General features: G+C 43.3%; 1 protein-coding gene across 1 annotated transcript in view; it reads right to left on the bottom strand.

Moving 5' to 3' along the window:
* PIP4K2A (phosphatidylinositol-5-phosphate 4-kinase type 2 alpha) overlaps positions 1–17,736 on the bottom strand; it is a 205,812-nt gene extending 188,076 nt beyond the window's left edge. The window contains exon 1 of the mRNA XM_066280373.1: positions 17,318–17,736. Coding sequence (XP_066136470.1) covers positions 17,318–17,461 — 144 coding nt within the window. The 5' untranslated portion in view covers positions 17,462–17,736. The remainder of the gene's footprint in view (positions 1–17,317) is intronic.
* Between the last annotated feature and the right edge of the window lie 2,432 nt (positions 17,737–20,168).

Raw genomic sequence — 20,168 nt, 5'->3', positions numbered from 1 at the left:
TAACGTCCACCTGGAGGGCTTTGCTTTCTGAGAGTGACCTTTCATTTCTCTTAAAGAGAGCTCTGCCTTTGTTCTTTTGAGTTTCTCCAATGTTCTCAGGAGTTCTTTTTCAGCAAGATAGAACTGTCACTTTTTAAGATATGTAAAAGTTAAGCGGGCCCTGGCCAGTTGGCTCAGTGGATAGAGTGTCAGCCTGGCATATGGACGTCCCGGGTTCAATTCCCAGTCAGGGCACACAGGAGAAGCAACTATCTGCTTTTCTCCCTTTCCCTCTCCCCCTTCTCTACCTCTTCCCTTTTTCCACAGTCAGTGGCTCGCTGGACTTAGCATTGGCCCCCAGTGCTAAGGATAGCTCAGTTGGTCCAAGTGTCAGCCTCAGGCACTGAAGATGATAACACAGCTGATTTGAGCATCTGCCACAGACAGGGGTTGCCGGGTAGAAACCAGTTGGGGTATATGCAGAAGTCTGTCTCACTATCTCCCCTCCTTTCACTTTAAAAAAGAAAGAGTTAAATAGTAAAATAGGGGATATTATTATGAAAATATACAATATACTTATTTCAGCTGAAAGTAAAAATTATATTGCTTTCTTCTTTCTGAATACTGGTTATCTAAACAGAAAAAAGCTGGACACTCACAGTTACCCGGCAAAGTTTCAACCTCCTTCTTACCTGGCTACAAGCTCCCCTACCTGGCCCTGCCAGGGCTGCAGAATGTTTGTAAAGTCAGCACAGGTGACTGACATGTTTACATCAGATAACAGAGCAGAGTGGACAGCATGCAGAAGCAAGCTCCAAGCCAAAGACAAGACTACAAAGCGGTGACAACACTCAACCTTTAAAAAAGCAAACACACAGACTCTTAACTATGGATGGACTCCGGTGGACGTCACATTATATTTGCTGAACAGTTTCATCTGAATCATCCATAGGTCATCCATAGTCTAATAAGAAGTGGTAAGACTAGATAAACAACTCATCATTCCTGACTAGAAATGAACACAAACCAAGAGCCTTAACATATGTGTACCGTACCCTCAGATCAAGTAATTCCCCAAGAGAGGAATCTGGTTTAAGGAAATCACCCAGAATAAGAAAAAGTTTTATACAGGGGGATGTTGCTGGCAACATAATATTAACAGTAGCAAAAACCTTGACCCAATAGAGAGATTAAAACTTCATTTGCCCATTAGGCTGTCATTAAAAATTATCATTATGAAGAATACATAATGACATGAAGAAATCGACAGATAATATAATCTCAAAGAGACTTTAAAAAATATATTGGAAAGATATACACCAAAACAATACTGATTGTTCCTGGATAGAATGATTATGGAAATTCTTCACTATATTTATCACTATATTTCAAGTTTTTCATACAGGAAATTTACTACATACATACACAAACACATCTATAACATATTCGTATACATGTCTCTCCTCTCTATTTATTAGAATTTAAATTCCACTGAAAACATGAATGTTTCTAATTCATCTAAATAAACATAAGAAAGTTCCACATAACACAGAATAAAAGATTCACTATGTACTATTTATTAGACCAAATGTTGATTGTCATGTTTTAAATTTATGAATAGCTGATGTCAAAACTGCAAGGGAAAAGTAAGTCAAAGGGGAAACTAGCTTCTCCTAACCTTTCTTTCTTTTTCCTTCCTTCTTTTTCATTAAAATGTCTCCTAACCTTGCTCCAGTCCTACTCTGGCTCAATGGAGGTGGGGGGCGCTTATGGGCTTATCATAATTGTTTCTAAACAATTCTTTTATGCCAAGGTATTTGAATTTTTCATCTATGTGCAAGCAGAATCTAATTTATGAATAGGTTGTGTTCCAAAAGTTCATTTGTAAGTTGGTTGTTTGTTTCTATGGGGAAATGTATTCAAAGTTGGGTTCTACAAAGGAGGAGTCAGCTGAAAAGAAAGCTTTTCTTAGTTTCTGAGCATAGTAGAAAACTTGAGCAGATTTTCAAAAAGGTAAAGCCGATTAGCAGCACGGTGAGACAGGTAATTTGGGAGCATGGAAACTTAAGAAGTCAAGGCCCACTTGTGAAAGATACATGAACACATGAGACACCTGGGAGTGTGAGGGAGGGGAGGGCAGCGCCGCAGGGAGGAGGGCTGCTAAGGAGATTCAAGAGGGCCCACAGAGAAAGGAAGGTTCCTGCTTGTTTATATCAGTGTCTTCAAGTTGTTTAAGACTGTGAGGGACTCAGGCAGCAAGGCTTCTCCCACACTGTACCTGGTTATCCCTACAAACACAACAATGACAATGGCTCTGTGTTTTGGGGAGTAGGGGGATTCCATACAGTTATGCAAAATAAACTGTAAATATGTTTTTATTTATAATATTATATATAAGCTAAGTTCCAACTACACACTAAAAAACAAATTTAAGCAGACTACTCAGAACTTATGGAATATTTATAAAAGGAAGTGTTAAAGTACACATATTAGTCTTCAAAATTATTTGATTCCTAGTAAATACAGAATGGACTTTAGCTTTAAAAATGCAACTGTGAAGGTCACTCGATGGAAAGAATGATTGAAGAATGACTGCAAGAAATGACTGAGCTCCCCAGTTACACAGACTAGGACAAAATGCACTAAGACTGGAGAGACCGTGAAGTTAGGTCTTCTAGGACCAAGCATCTGGCCACCTGAGTCAGGAGGGAGAACGAGGAGGAGTGAGCAAGGTGCATAGTCCTGTTACCCTGCCTGCTCCATGGCCTCTGGCCATGCTGTGTACTTTATGCCCAGCTGTTACCTGGAGGCATAAAACAGTGATATGCTCAAGGGAAACTGTATCTAGAACAATTCTCACATCATATGCCATAACCTCCTATTCATCAGTCCTATGTAAACTAATGTGCACTATAGAAAAGTACATGGAGCAGAAAAAAGGACATACTGTAATCATGCATTTTTTACAGCAAATTCAAATTTTTAAGGGAACTTTATAAACCCTACTTTTTCTCCTTTGTCCAGCCTAAACACCACCTGAAAGATAACACACCTTCCTCAAAGATACCAACGCCTCAGATCTGACATGAGAAGTTTTGGACGTACGAGCCAAGAGAAGCAGGGAAAGCAGGGCAGCTGCTCGTACCCAGGACACCTCTGTGCACATCCTAGAATGAGCTTTCTCTGTGGAGGCAAATGACAAAAAGAGTGACTGTCGCTGGCTAAGGCCACCCTTGGCATGGCATGCAGGTGGCAATGCTAATGTCAGTACCACCCGCCCCTCCCACAGGTAGCTTTGTGCAGGTGTGGCCTCCCACAGAAGTCATTCTTGGGTTGATTCACATGGAATACCTTTCCCAAAGTTCAGGGTGAGGCAATAAAAGCAAGTATGTTCACCACCATTACAAATAACAGAAAGCTCTGAGTGTTCAGGCATTGCAATTTGCAGGTATAATTCTAATCTTAAATAGCCAAGCCTGAAGAAAAAGTGCAAACAGGAGTAATTTCAATAAGAACACATGCAAAAGAAGGGGAAAAAATACAACTGTAAAAATAGAAACTGGAAAGCATAATGGCCCCTGAAGGAAGTTCAGCAGTTCCCTTTCACGGGAAACCTTTTCCCCAGAAGGGTAGGATCCACCAAGGTCACACCTTCAGGGTAAGGTCAAACCAAAAATAAATTACTTCACCCCCAGTGGTCTGCTGCTCAAAGTTGTATCACCAGGAGGTCCAAAAAATTTTAAGCTGTGAGTTTCATTTAAAATGGCCTTGGTCTACGCAGCCCTAGCCATCAGACAACAACAAACACTCTTCCCAAGAGGTACACACTTTCCCCCAAGAGTCAAAGAATCTTCCCCAAATAATGATCCTAGGGAAATGAGCACTCTCAGCAAAAATCACCAAGGAAGTATGGACACGAAGCTCCATGAATAAGAACTAGCAAAACAATACAGTGGAAAGAGATCCACAAAAATTTGAGATCCTGGAATTATCACTATTCTTCCAATGTTTAAAAAAATCTGAAACATAACTTCTAAATACTATAATTTGTAGAGGCATAACTGAAGCTGTTAAAAGATGCAAGCAATGTGGAACAAATCCGAAATAATACTACAGTGCACTGTCCCATACAATGCTCTAACTCATAAGAAGTGCATTCATAGTCTTCACAAGATCCACTTGGTGACTTTCTATGACAAGCCGTTTCCTCTGACCCATCTCAGCTGCTCTGCACACAAAGCAAAGGTCCTGCACGTTGCTGTAAACACAGCTCCTTCTTTGATGTCAGCTTGAGGTTACCCCACACCTCTTATCACCAACTTGCTGCATGGTTTCCCCCACGAATGCATTGCAAAACCTGCTCAGCAAAATGCTCTTAACTACTCTGCTCAACTGTAGCAAAAGTAAACTTCACACGGTGGTGGTGAAAGGGCTCCTGGTCCACCAGCACTAATGGCCTCTAGTTCACAGGATTCCAGCTCCACTGATTCACTCAACAATGTTTACTGGATGCCTACATGTAAGCACTGTTCTAGGTGCAAGGATTAGGCAGTAAATAAGACAAAGTCTCAGCTGCTATGGAACTCAACACCCCAGCCAGGAAGATAATCAATAAACATGTAAACCACTCAGTTCCTGAGTATTAACTGTCACAGAGAAAATAAAAGAATAATATGAGTGAAGGGGCTACTTTAGATGAGGAGGTTGGAGGCCATAAAAAGCAAAAAAAAAAAAAAAAAAGCGACCCTTTTCTCTAAGAGACTAAAAAGACAACCAAGGGCCAGTCACTCAAAGAGCTGAGGGAACAGGAGTCCAGACAAAGAGGAAAGGAAAGGCAGAAGCTCTGTATTCCGTGGCTGCTCCGAGAATGGCCTCTTAAGGAACAGATAAAGCAGTGTGGCTGTAAGGCAGAAGTCATGGAGGGAGAGGTGAGGGCTGAGGGCAAAGCAAGAAAGGGCCAGGCCAGTGAGACCTCATGAGCCAGAGTCTGGGGTTTATTGGCCATGGAATGGGAAGCCTCTGGAAGGTCCAATTTGCATTTCAGAAAGATCAGTCTGCTACCACAGCGGAGGACGCGGACGGAAGCGGGCAAGGGTGAACATGGGGAGACCTGCAGCCTTGCAGAGTTCGAGAAAAAGAGAATTCAAATTCCGTTTTATTTATATTTAACTCTGAACGATGTTTTATTTTTAAAAAATGACCAGATTCCCTCTGTTACATCCGTCTAAGACTCACTCTTGACACTTGTCTCAGTCACGTGATACATTTATCCGTCCCACCCTAAAGGCCGGTCCGTAAAAATATTTCCTGACATTAAACCGGTCTGTGGCCCAAAAAAGGTTGGGGACCACTGGTGTAGGGGAAGGAAGCTGGGACAGACATCTGGGATGCCTATTTGGTATTCAAGTAAAGACCCGTGGTAAGGAACTGAATATAGAGCCTGGTAGGGAAGTCAGAATTGACAAAAATGTCTTAATCATCATCAACATAAAGCCATGAGACTAAAAAAGATCAGGCAGATAAAGTGTACGCATTATGGAAGACCCTGGAGAAAATCCTGGGGCATGCCAACACTCTGAGATGGGATACAGAGGAGAAACTTGACAAAGCGCCTAAGACAGAGAGGCTGCAAAGGCAGAAGGAAAACCAGAAAAGCCGAAACAGGACCACCCCTGGATTTAAAAACAGGGCCATGAATGTTGCTGGCGAGGCTGACAAAGGCAGTTTTCTCTCAGTGATGGGGATGAAGGCTAGACCGGACTACAATCCAGACAGTGTCAGGCGAAGGGGGACAGCAAGCACAGACAAAAGGGGACGGCTTTAGACAAGACTTTGCAATGGTTGCTAGAAAAAGGAACAGAGAAACAGAGTGGACAAGGCTACAGTCAGAGATGTGGCGTCAAAGGCAAGGTTTTGTTGTCACTGTTTATTTTGTTTCCAAGATGGGAGATCCCAGGGCAGCAAGTACTGTCCAACAGAAAGGGCTACAGAGATGGAAAGAGTCTATATCCATACATCTGATACAACAGCCATGACCCATGTTGAGCACTTAATATGCGATTGAATCTTAAGATTTAATTTTAATTAAATGAAATTTAAATAGCCATGTGTGACTAGAAGTGACCAAACCACAGTGCAGCCCTCCAGCCCATTTCTAGGCTGCTGGAGTCAGCTGTCCAGAAGTCAGGCGCTTGCGCGGTGGGGAGAGTGGAAGTGGACGGCTTCTACGACTCCTGTTTTCTAAAGCTCAGAAGATTACCAGCTGCAGAGAAGATGAAGAGACAAGACAGTTGAGGGAAGTTCAAGAAAAAAGGAAAGGTAAGGAATAGTTTCAAAGAACAGAGAACATGCTAAATGGGAATAGTAAAAATCTCAGGGTTGAGTACCACTTGAGAGTTATGGTAAACTTTAAAGTGGCCCTTGTCAAAACTGTTAAGTTTTCCCCAACAAACATCAGCTACTGGGCCCTTTCAAATCTGGCCTCAAACTATATTTTCAACCATCTCCTAACATTCCCCATAATTTACCTCTGTGGTTGTCAATCTTCTTGGTTGCAGAAACCTTTTCTCCGGATATGTTTTCACCTGGATCTAAAACAGTATGTATTCATCAGTGAGAGGAGGAAAAGGGGAGAACAGGTAGGAGGAGAGGGGGAAGTGGAGGAGAAGGAGGAGGAAGGAACACAGGAGGAGGAGGAGGAGGAGGAGGGAAAGAGGAAGGGGAATAGGAGAGGAAGAAGTAGAGGGGGAGGAGGAGGGAAAGAGCAGGAGGACGGTGGAGCTGCCCTAGATAAAGCTGCAGGAGGCGCTCCACCCCCACCACTGGCCCCCCAGCCTCTGAGGCATCCCCAAGGAACCCCAGAGTTTGAAAGCAAAGATTTACCCTAGCCAGAGCTTCACAAACTGGACTGTGTTTACAAATCACCTGTCTTGTTAAAATGAATATTCTGCCCCAGAAGGTGTGCAGAGAACCCACAATTCTGCATTTCTAACCAGTCCTGGGTAATGGTTGATGGCACCGTTCTGTGGATTACACTTCCAGTGAATGGCCATACCAGACCACTTGCCGTTTTTCACTCAGTCTGCTTACTTCTGCCAGTGTGGACCTCTTGGCCATATATCCCTTTCTTGCCTTCTCCAACTGGAACATTCTGCTCCCACTTCAAGACTCCCCCAGAACCTTTTGCTAAGAGTCCTGGGAGAAGTAATCCTAATGTAGTCCCTGCCCCCATCTCTTCCTACTCTCCCACTTCTCACTCTGCTCCTGTTACACAAGCTTCCTGGCAGTTTCCTAAACATACCAAGCCAGTACGAGCCTCAGGGCCTTTGCAATAGCTGTTCCTTCTGCCTACAATGCGCTTCCCCCAGATAAACTCATGCCCTACTCCTTCATCTCCACTATCCCCTTACTCAAATATCTTCTTCATGAGGTTTATATTTTGACCCCCCTATTTAACCCCCACCATTCCTAATATTCCAGTTATATATACAGAATGGGGCAAAAGTAGATGTACAGTTGTGAATACATGAAACAGTTTGTTCTCGTATTGTTATTTGTTATTATATTTTTCATATAAACCGTAAACCACTTTTGCACTACCCTGTACATGTATGTTTCCCCTGCACTTACAAGCAACTTGAGAGCAGGGTCCATAATATATTCATTTTGTATCCCAAGCTCCTTACACAGTCTTTTACATTTAAACAAAAGTTAAATATCAAATTAATAGCTGATATAACTTTCAATTAATGAATCTGAATTATATTAAATGAATTTAAACTCCTCAAACAACCTGATCACTAGTGGAAGCATGAAAGATACAAGAAAGAACATTTTTCAACAAAACAGATGCAGATGAGAAAGCAATCAGTGAACTAAGGTGCCACAACCAAGAACTGATGCTTCTCATCTCTCTCCCTTCCTGTCTGTCCCTTTCTGTCTCTCTCTCTCTCTCTCTCTCTCTCTCTCTCTCTATTGAGGAGCCCTGAGGAGCCACTGCGTCACCTCACCCACAGGTGTTGTAAAGTATCAAAAGCTACAGAATCAATATTACTTTAAGAGGCTGAAAGAACATTTTATTAATTTGGGTTAAGGTGTGCAGAGAAATTTTGTGAATAATCTCTGTACTGTGTGATTGGCATAACCAGGATGGCCCTTGGCATTGTATTGTAAATGCAAAGGGAAGGAAAACATGGATTCCCTGACATTCCACCACACCTGTGGGGAAAGGGGTGAATGGCTAGCCAGGTGCAGGAAGAGAAAAGCCAAAATAAACCTTTTCTTATAGTAATGAGCCATTTGCGGGCATTTGTCCCCACAGAAACTACCTCTCCTATGTGAGTGCATATAGTTAATGTGTGTGACTCTGGACAGAGAAATAGTGGATAAACATTAGAAAATATAGGAATGTCTCTTAATATGTAAAGAGACATCTTTCTATCATTGTGTTGACTTATAAATTTTGTTTTCTCCAAAAGGATGTATGGCTAACAAATTGAACATGGTCCTATCATGTTAAAGGGCATATGACTATAACCAATAGTGGCAAAGGGCACCTAATTGCAATTTTTGCTTCTGTACTTCCCACTTGCAAAACTATAAAAACTAGGTAGAGGCCCTGGCCGGTTGGCTCAGCGGTAGAGCGTCGGCCTAGCGTGTGGAGGACCCGGGTTCGATTCCCGGCCAGGGCACACAGGAGAAGCGCCCATTTGCTTCTCCACCCCTCTGCTGCGCCTTCCTCTCTGTCTCTCTCTTCCCCTCCCGCAGCCAAGGCTCCATTGGAGCAAAGATGGCCCGGGCACTGGGGATGGCTCTGTGGCCTCTGCCTCAGGCGCTAGAGTAGCTCTGGTCGCAACATGGCGACGCCCAGGATGGGCAGAGCATCGCCCCCTGGTGGGCGTGCCGGGTGGATCCCGGTCAGGCGCATGCGGGAGTCTGTCTGACTGTCTCTCCCTGTTTCCAGCTTCAGAAAAATGCAAAAAAAAAAAAAAAACTAGGTAGAACAAAGGGCTGGCGTGCTCTCCCTCAGATTTCTGTCGGAGTTGCCGCCGCTTGGCCAAGCTAGACAATAAAGCTTCGGTGTGGAATCGACGGATTTTGTTCATGTCTTCAATGTTTCGAGTCCCTCCGGATTAGGCTTAACACTATCTCTCTGTCACAAACAAAAAACAGATGCCAAAATTAAAGCAAGGGGACAAAGACAATTCTAAAATGATTAATATATAAACATGCACAAGGATGCCAAGTGCAACAGTGACTTTATATCTATGAACCAGGTCATGTAACAATTAATTTAACATGTTTTATCATTTAAAATATTTTTTTAAATGACAGCTAACATTTACTAAGAACTTAGACTATATCAGCAGTTCTTTAGATATTTTAAAGTTTCAACTTATTTGATCCATATACCAGACCTCCATGATAGGGGCTATTAGTATATAACCTTTTGTTTAAAAAAAAAAAAAAAAAGGAACTGAGAAAGAGAAGCTAAATGACTTGCCCCAATTCACACAGCCAGCCAGCCAGTGTGGCTCCAGGGCCTGAGCTCTCAACCACTGCACGCAGGGCGAAAACTACAGAGACTCGCTTTGAATACGAAGCCTTATCTTTATGGAGGCTACCGTTTTAAAACTCCCTACCACACTTTTCATGAATAAATTATACACACATACATATATGCTGTCTTCCCATATGCTTTCAATATAAGCAATAATTTTCTTTCTGTAGAGGAAAAGCAATGTTTTCAAAATTCTTCTTCATATTAATAGCTAATACAGGTAGTCACCCCATAGCCATGGTTTCACTTTCCAGTTTCAGTACCTGTGGTCGATGGTGATTCAAAGGTATTAAATGGAAAATTCCAGAAATAAAGAATTCTCAAGTTCTAAACTGCACTCTTCTGAGGAGGTGATAAAGCCTCTTACTTTCCCGGGCCATCCCACTCAGGACAGCACATCCACTACCCCGTTGATCACTTAGCAGATCAGTTGAGAGAGAGGAGACCATATTCACATAACTTTTATTACAGTACATTGTTATAATTGCTCTATTTTATTATTAGTTACTGTTGTTAATCTTTTACTGTGACTAATTTATCAATTAAATAGTACATATCAGGCTTGGTACTATCTGTGGTTTCAGTATCCACTCTGGAGAAGGGGGATTTTATTTTACCCTGTCTGTCAAAGCATTTAAGACTAAAGAATGGAAAGATCTCAAAAAAATTAACAGTTCACAGGCACACCCAGGCAGCACAGCTCAATGATTAAGGGTATGGGTTTGAATCACACCACCTACTAGCACCGTAATTTCAGCAGGTAATCCATTCAAACTATACAATGTTTCTACTACGTAGTATCCACCCTGGCTACTGTGGGCTCTCCCCTATCTCCCACCCCTTAGCGCCCCTCCTTATTCTTGCAATGGATCTTAACTGGGTTCCCCAAACCCCCTAGGTGGTCCATGGACAGGGCTCAAGAGATCCATGAACTTGGTAGTATATATCCTATGTACTATTTTCATTTATTCATTCATAACTATTATTTAACAAGGGATCCATAGCCTTCATCCAACTATCACAGTGGTCCATGGCAAAAAAGGAAATGTGAATAAAAGACAGAGAAATACGCTAGGAGGTTATTTTTAATAGAAAGAGGGAAATAAATCTGATTAGGATTGGTAGAGGTGACAATGGAAAAGGAAGAAATGGGGTCAAGGAAAATATCTAAGTATTTCTAAATAAAATAACATCTTTCATCTTCCTTCTACTTCTAATCTAAAAAGAGAGACTGCCTCTGCTTTCACTCATTCATTCCTTCGGAAGCTTACTTACACAAACACACACAAATGAACCACTGTCTCAAAAAATACCTCCATGAACGTGATGATTTCTGGAGCATCCAATTCTGCTGGCCTTCTTGCTTGAGTTTTCTTTTGCTTTCTGTGATTTCTTCCTCATTCTTTCCCTCAGAGCAAATGTCCCCAATGTTCAACTTCTCCCTCAAAGATCTCTTTACCTCCATGGCTTACCAGTCCTGCATGGACAATTCTTAATTCCCCATCCCCACCCTGACCATGCTCCTTTCAACACCCCATGGGTGGACACTGTCATTACAATATCTACACGCCATCACCTGCGATTTAAAATTTTCCCTAGCCTTTTCCACATACAACCCCTTCTCTTAACTTGTCAAACTCTATTTCAGGATCACCTTTCTCCCAAAGATTCATCATAGGCAGTCACAGGACAAAGCCTGGACATTTCTCTGTATTTTTAACATTGTTCTTTCTATCTTGCTACTTAAAATATAGCCTGTGAACCAAAAGTATCAATACCACCTAGGAACATAATGAATACAGAATCTCAAAACTTATCCCAGACCTGAGTCAGAGTCTGCATTTTTAAAATGTCCTCAAGGGATGAATATACACACTTACATTTTGAGAATCCCTTGTCTAGTGCTTATTACTATGCTACCAGCCTAACTGCCTCTGAAGTTGATGATTTGAGATATCAATTACTGAATCCCTACTATGTGTTAATTGTAGTGCTAGGCTTTAAATATATAATCTTACTTAACCCTCAAAATAACCCTGTGAAGAAATCACTGTCATCTCCATTTTAAGACTCTGTACATTGGGGCTCAGGTGAATAAATCATCTAGCTGCTCAAAGAGTTTGTAAGTAATGGAGGCAGGATTTGAACCTAATTTGTCTGACCACACACCATTTTTCCAAACTTCACCAATTCCCTTCAATTCCAAATTTTGTATTTCTAAGGGATTGTTGGCTAAATTAGTTACTTTCTAATAAACTTAAGGTAGATTTTATTTATTATAGTTCTTGAGAACCGCTGCTCTAGGGTATTTGAGAAGAAATATATTTTGTTCTTAGGCTATAACCCCAAATTTTAGGACTTATTAAACTATTTCGCTGACAATAAACTTTGTGTATGTCTGGTTGGCATTCTTCTGTCCCCTAAAACAGTGGTCCCCAACCTTTTTTGGGCCATGGACCGGTTTAGTGTCAGAAAATATTTTCACGGACTGGCCTTTAGGGTGGGATGGATAAATGTATCACGTGACTGAGACAAGCGTCAAGAGTGAGTCTTAGACGGATGTAACAGAGGGAATCTGGTCATTTTTTAAAAACAAAACACCATTCAGACTTAAATATATATAAAACGAAATAATGTAAGTTGTTTATTCCTTCTCTGCGGACCAATACCAAATGGCCCACAGACCGGTACCGGTCCGAGGCCCAGGGGTTGGAGACCACTGCTCTAAAAAGAGGAGAAAAAGAGTAGCGTGAGATTGGGTCTTTTTTGTTTTCTTTTGTTTCTTTTTAGATTTTATTTATTGATTTTACAGAGAGAGGAGTGGAGGGGCAAGAAGTAGCAACTCATAGTTGTTTCACTCTTGCTGTTCAATGGTTGCTAGTTGCACATGCCTTTACAGGACAAGCCCAGGGTTTCAAACCGGTGACCTCAGTATTGCAGGTCGGTGCTCTAGCCACTGTGACACCACCGGCCAGGCATGTGAGACTAGTTCCTGAATGAATGATTAGTTGGTTTTCATTCATTCAATGAGTCTCATCCAATATCTGCCAAGAATTATTTTGTGTTCTACTTAGTTAATATATCATAGTTGTATATTTCATTTTTAAACCTGGTTTTCTTTTCTTTTCTAATGCTCAAATATAAACCCACAAACCTAAAAGTCAACACTATTTCTCCAATATAGCATTTACCTATTTCATGTCTCAGACTTTATTGAGCATATAACAAAAGCTATGAATACTCTACCCAGAAAACCACATGTTGGTCAACACACACACAAAATGTGGCACATGACACCAAGATAAAGATCCCCGCTCTATTACAAGGACTGATGCCTGCCCCACGCGATACTGCACTTCCAGGCTCTCCGCCCTGTTGGGAACTGTTCTTTACCCAGCTACAGCAGGCAGGCGCTGCCATCAGCTCCTAAGTGCCCAGCCCAGGGGGTGGCCGCCAACGACCGAAGCCAACCCGGTCGGAACCCTTGCACGGGTGTGTTTTTTATAACCAAATCAGAGACAGAAGGTCCTGTTTCAGGGAAGAAAGTACAAAATGTGAAATTCAGGAACCATTAGTTCCCTGCCCTGTGGAGAAAACCTGTCAGCTAGGAGGAAGAATAGAGCCAAAAAGGTCAGAAAAGGCCCAACAGCACTCAAGCACCTGATTCCCATTGATCTGGAACAGTTCCTGCCCTCCTGGTCTGGTTACCAATCCTACCCTCCTCCTGACAGACCTCCAAAACCTCTAAATAGTTTAAATTTTTGCCTAAACTCATTTCTGTTTCTACGGCTTACAACCAAAAGACCCTACTATTAACAATGGCTACTTCTAAATACTATATTTGTTTTAAACAAGTTTTATGTTCCTTAAACTTTTCTATACAGATAACATCTTCCTCTAGATATTTAAACAAGTTTTTAAATATAATTTCTAAACAGCTCACATTTCACTCTGCATAAAAATATTTTAGAATATCTGTTTAAAACAAGTTTTGAACCTGACCTGTGGTGGCTCACTGGATAAAGCATCAACCTCAAATGCTGAAGTCGCTGGTTCGAAACCCTGGCTTACCTGGTCAAGGCACATATGGGAGTTGATGTTTCCTGCCCCTCCACCCTTCTCTCTCTCTCTCTCTCTCTCTCTCTATCTTTCTCTCTCCCTCTTTGTCTCTCCCCTCTCTAAAATGAATAAATAGAATCTTAAAAAACAAACAAACAAACTTTAGCCTGACCTGTGGTGGCATAGTGGGTAAAGCATCTACTTTGAATGCTGAGGTCACCAGCTCAAAACCCTGGGTTTGTCTGGTCAAGGCACATATGGGAGTTGATGCTTCCTGTTCCTCCCACCTCGTGTGTGTGTGTGTGTGTGTGTGTGTGTGTGTGTGTGTGTGTGTGTGTATCTCCTCTCTCTAAAATTAGTAAATAAAATCTAAAATATAAAAATAGAAAACAACTTTTGGCTCATATCATTCTTCATGCTATACACAATATTAAAATGTAATTTTAAGAAGCTAACTGCCTAATTATTTTTAGTTTAATTCCAAATATAAGAAGACAAAATTGCCTTCTTAAATTGTCTTTTCCTTTATGTATTCAAATATATTTTCTGCTAAAATACTTAAAAATTGGCAGTGATCCATTTACTGGTGGGTATTTTAAATGAGAAAGCTATAACATATCAAATTAGCCACACAAAATCAGTATTATTCTAATTGAGAATTATTGCCAAAATGGATTCAAAAAGTCTTACCCTAGTCACAAGTTTTTACATTTCAATCAAAGAGACTTTAACTTAATAGACTGCAATGCAGTCCATCTACAGTCAATCCAACAAACTCTTAGTTCACAGATCCCTCACAATTACCACTGATATCCTTCCCTCTGGTCATGGCCTGAAAATTCTCTGAATGCTGCTGTATTGGCAAGGTTTTAATAGTAATGGCTCTTGTGTTATATACTATTGTCATTCTTAGTCCGTGCATCCTAATATAATGCTATGAACCTAGTCGACTCTAAAAATAGTTGAGCCTTGAAGTTAGAAAAAAACTTGAAAATCATCCAGTCCAAGCACCTTACTTTACAATGCAAACACTGATGTAAAAAGTAGTTAACATGTCCAAGGTCAACAGAATTAGAGAAAGAATTAGTACACAGATCCAATGAGCATTTTACTATTGTGTGCCGAAGGTTCCCAATCCCAGTAGAAGATGCCTACATGATAAAAAAAAATACATAACGATTCTTCTTTTAGTGCTCCAAAAGTATGGTTATTCATAAATATCCTTAAGACAAATCCAAATGAATTTTAAAAGCATAATATTGCTATATTCTTGACAAATCTTTTCCTATTAATTCTAACCATATTAAAAATGTAGGAAAAGACTCTTGATTTGAATGTTTTGTTTCTTGCTTCTCTGCTAGGCTTTCTCAACCGTCCTCATTCATCTACGCTCAACTCGCTCCTTCTTCATAATGCTAACCTATTTATTTTCATATTATGCCATGGACTTTGGTGCACACAAGGTCATATAAAACATTTATCCAATGTTAGGCTTTGGCACCTAAACTAAAATCAACCAGACACACATGGCATCTAAAGTGCTTAGATTTCATCTTTATATATATTTCCCTTTCTTTTTGTTCAAAAATAATAAAGGAAATAAAGACATTCTGAAACAGAAGGCTGTGAAATACTTTTCTTATGTCAACTCAGAACCCTTAAAGATATCTGGACAAAAATAGGAGGGGCATTTTTAGCAATCTTTGCACAGTGGTTGGCACTTTTTTATGTCTAATATGTATTTGCTGGATGAGTAACATGGTTGCATTAAATACTGTGGAAACTTGACTCCTCTGTACGATTAAACTTAGAATTGTTACCTTTTCTTGAAAGTAAAAAAAAAAAATCCCACAAAACACACTATCTGCAAATCATGCATTACTTTTATAAGCCTTAAGTAGTTTCAGAGTATTTACAATTAGCAAAAAAGTAAAACAAATGTAGCTATTTGTAAATATATAGTAGCAACATAAATGGTTACAGTAAAACAGGCACAATTACAAAATTTTCAAAAATAAACTGGAATTCAGACTAAATCCCAGAGGTCACACTCTGTTTTAGTAGTATATTGACACTAATTTACTTGATTAAATCCTCAGACATAAGCACTCTCCCCAACAAAACACTAGAACTCCTAAGGATATTAAAGCACCTATAAACATAGAACTAAGAACAGTATTTTTTTAAAAGAAACTAACAACATAAATAATAATTTTTAAAAAGTTAAACAGGATTGGACATAACTCTAAGTTACAACTATAGGAAAATTTTCATTTGATTTACTATAATAGAACTTAGGGTTTTGGTGCAGTAATGTAAAAAAAAGTCAGGAAGTTAAAATGAACTTCAGTGAATCAGACATTAGGCTGATAGAAATAACTATTTCTCAGCCTTCTTAAAAACCATTACTCCATACAAACACAATCAATCCTGATACTGTTTCACCTTTTTCACAGCTTGGTAAAGAAAAATACGAATACTGTGCTTTTGAGCCATTTTAAACAACTTCATTAAATTCAGAATGAAAACCAGCATGGTTTTGTCATTTCTATTACGCTGAAAAGGGCACAGAGACATTCAGTGAAATCAAACGTAGGAGAAGCAAGCTTAACCCTTTCCCCCAGGTGACAACTGACTGCAGTGGGTAAGGTCACGGTCAAAATTCACAGGCTCATCTGAACTTTCATTGCTCAGCCAGTAAGAGCTCCTTTCACGTTTCCTGATCCCGAGGAGATTAAAACTGCAGGAGTTTCTCGCTGTTAAGTCAGCAGGAGGCTATCTCAAACCCTCAAACCGCAGTCCGCAGAGCCCGCCGCAGCGCATCTTCCACCACCCCGGGCTGCCGGTTCCGCTAATCTTTCCAAGCGTTCTCCTCCAGCCTTTTAAAGACGCCCCCCAAAACGTGTGCAGTCCACTCAAGACGGCCTTCCAGCGCGGCCGCCGAGACCGCCGCCCCCGGCCGCCCTTCCGCAGCGGGCTCCCCGCGTGGGGGAGGAGGTGTGGGGGAGGAGGTGTGCGGAGGAAGCTCCCGCGGCGCCGCTCTCCGTCCGCAAAGAGGCAGGGCGGCGCAGGAGAGGGGCAGAGGAGATGCTAAACCCCGGTGCCATGTTTACACTGGCTTTTTATTTTTCAGAGTCCTTGCCCCCTATAATATCATCTTTAAAGGGGGTACCTAAAGGTATTGCCTAGATCTCCCCGACCTCCAGTCCTCTCGCCCCCGTTACCCCGCGGAGAGGCTTCGGGCGCTCCTACCTTGGACAGGTGCACCTGCCGGCCGAGGAGGACGCGGCCGCCCCCGCCGCGCCCCGCACACGGCGCGATCGCCAGGACTCTGATCCCCGCAGCCCCCGTCGAGGCTGACCGCCCCGCAGAGCCGGGCCCGCACAAACTTACCAGTTCCCGGGTTGCGGGGACAAACCGACGGGCGGACGGAAGGGGAGCAACACTGGGGCCGTCCGCAGAGCTCAAGTACGGACGGGGTCCCCCGAGCTGCACCCAGACCTAGGTCCACAGGGGGTCCCGGCGGCGGAAGGGGCGCGCGCCCGAGGACGGGGGCGCCGAGGCGCCGCGGCCAGAGGGCAGCCCCGGAGGGCGCGCGGCCGAAGGGCCAGGGCCCCGCTCGGGCCCCCCGCCCGGCAGCGGCTGCAGGAGGAGGAGGAGGGGAGCGAGAAAGAAGAGGAGGAGGAGGAAAAGGACTGCTGGTGCAGCCCGAGCCCTTACCGAGTGGTTCACCCCCCACATCAGGACGCTGAGCAGCGGATCGCTGGACCGAAAGAGCTTCACTTTCTGCGCTACGAAGTGCTTCTTCTTGGTCTTGGTCTTGCTCGCCAGCACGGAAGACCCCAGATTGCCGGGGGTCGCCATGGCTGCCGCCTCCGTCCCCTCCACCGTCGCTCTCCCAGGCCGGGGACCCGCCCTCTCTACTCGCCGGCCCGGGGAAGCAGCAGCATCCCACCGGCGGCGGCCCCGGCACGCCGCGCCCCGCTTCGACCTCCGCCGCTTTCGGTCCGGCTCGGCCCGCTCGGGCCGCTCGGCCGGGCTGGGGAGAGAGGCTGTGCTCTGCGCGCACCCGGCAGAGATCCGGCGCCCGCCGCGGCTCGCGCTCAGCCCGCGGCTGGACCGGGCGCGCCGCGAGGGCTTCCGCGTTGGGCACCGGCGTCATGACGCAGGGGGCGGGCCGGGCCCGCAGCAGCTGCGGCGCCGCCGGGCGGGGCGCGGGGCGCGGCCGCGGGACAGTTAAGCTGAGCCCTGGCGCTCGGGCTCCGCTAGGCTACGTGTGGCCCGTCTCCTGGGCGCAGCGGAGCCCTGGGTGGCCGCCCCTGGCCGGCGGAAGAGGCTGCGGCGTGGCCGTGCGGCGCGGGGAGAGAGTCAGGGCTCCTCAAGGCAGCCCCTCCTGGTCCTCAGGGTGGAACGAGAAAAAGATGGAGAGAGCGGGGGGCGTCGGAAAAGAGGACCCCCCCCCCCAAAGGCCAAGGTCAGGGAAAGGAAGGAGGCCCAGAGAACCGCCGCGCACCAGTGCCAAGAATCAGGAGAGCTAGTGAGGCACGACATGCTGCGTGCCGACCAGGGCTTCCTTAGCACCGAGGAAAGGACCTGCGCACGTCGTTCCCTGCCTCCCGAAGTGGCCCCAAAATGAACTTCGTATTCTCTTTGTGCCTTTAACCTTCGGGCCTTTTGGACCCAGGACTTGGGCCTTCCCACACTCTCCAAGTCATGCAGAAGAGAGACTCCCACCTAAGAGCCTGAGCTGCCATCCCACCACCACCACCTCCTCCCTAGACAGAACCGTGGACTCCTTGGGTTGGCCAGGAAAATCAGGCCCTAACCTACACCTTCTACTTCAGATCCTCCGCGATGTTCCTTACATGTCTTCCTTTTTTCCATTCTACACACGTTCTTCCACAGAAATCTGTTTATGCTCTTCATCTACATACACGTACATTTAGCTCTCCTTAATGCTGGCAGTATCTGGCCCATCTCAGAAAGGCTGCCCTTCAAAATACGTCATCCTGTCCTATGTATTTACCCTGACTCAGATGACTGGGCAAACATATTACCTGTTGCAGTTGGTACTCCGCCCAAATATAATGGAGACCTACTGTGTGCTTGTTAATCTGCTTAGTTCTGTCAGGAAGACAAGGGTTGGCAGACCTTATCTCTTCAAGACCTTAGTCTCATGAGGGTAGCAAATCACAGATCATGTGGTCACCTTCATTTGCTCCTCTTTTTCCTTTGTTCTTAAAAACATAAGGGTCACCACAAACTCCTTTCCTTCTTCATACTATTGTCCAAAATGATACCTGCTCCCCCAGCCTCAACCATCAGCACTCTTAGTGGTAAAAACAAAACAAAAAAAATACCCTAAATTTGTAGTGAGAACATGAGGTTGCACAGTTCTCCCATTTATTTGAGCAAATCAAACTCTCTGAGCCTCAGGTTTTTTGTGTTAACAATTGGGATAGCCAGACACTAATGTCACTTTAGGAACTGCTCTGGGCTTGGTCATTACAATCCTACCCTACTTTATAGGATGTTTGTTAGAATCAAAATCATCCGTAGATAATGGCTATGAAAAGCCCTTCATGTGCCCTGACCTAACAGTTCAGTTAGTTAGAGCAGTGTCTTGATACACCAGGGTTGCTGGTTCCGTCCTCAGTCAGGACACATACAGGATTAGATGCATATTTCTGTCTCCCCCCCTCTCTTTTTAAAATCAATATTAAAAAGAAAAAAAGCCCTTAATAAATCATACAGCACCATATACGTAGAAGATAAAATGTAGAGTACTTGCAGGTAACCCATATGCTCTCCCCTGAGAAGTGCCTGGTTGAACATCAATTGTTCACAAGCACCTTTTAAAAGTGTCTAAAATCAAGTTCAATATCTGCCTCTGTCCCACGTGTTACTTTATTTTTATTATTGATATATTGGAAATGGCATTCATATCTCTCAGTTACCTCAGCCAGAAGTTCATCTGTTTAACAAATTTCCATTGACCCAGGTTTGAAAGCTTAGAATCATCATTGATAATGCCTCTCATCATCACTTCACAGGAACCCCTTTACCAGGACCTGCCCTTGAAAACAATTGTGCTCAAATGTTACCTCTTGCCTGGTGCTTTCAAGGTCCTCCTATTTGAAATTAATCTAATCTATGGCAGTGTTGCCATAGCACTTTATTGTTCCATAACAGTTCTATTGTACTTAATTATATATTAATAATGCAAGATAGCTGGCTTGCTGTGAATGCTAAACACCTGAATTTAGCAATGACAAAGTGTTGAAGGACCCTGCGGGAAAAGGAGATGGATACCTGTGGGCCATGTCAGATGAGATTTCACATAAGAGGAAGCAAGCTATGGATGGGTGCATAAGGCATAAGGCATCAACCCTGTTAGGAGCAGACAGAGGCATAGGCATGAGGATGAAAATCCTTGTGATATTTTCAGATGAGGAGACTTGTAGCTTTTAAAGCTTCTATTTTTTTTAATTAATTAATTTATTTATTTATTCATTTTTAGAGAGGAGAGAGAGGCACAGAAAGAGAAGGGGGGAGGAGCTGGAAGCCTCAA

This window comes from Saccopteryx bilineata, chromosome 5, assembly GCF_036850765.1.
Source record: "Saccopteryx bilineata isolate mSacBil1 chromosome 5, mSacBil1_pri_phased_curated, whole genome shotgun sequence".
NCBI classification, from domain to species: Eukaryota; Metazoa; Chordata; class Mammalia; order Chiroptera; family Emballonuridae; genus Saccopteryx; species Saccopteryx bilineata.
Note: the sequence above shows the minus strand (reverse complement) of the source record. Positions and strands in the feature narration are given on the sequence as shown.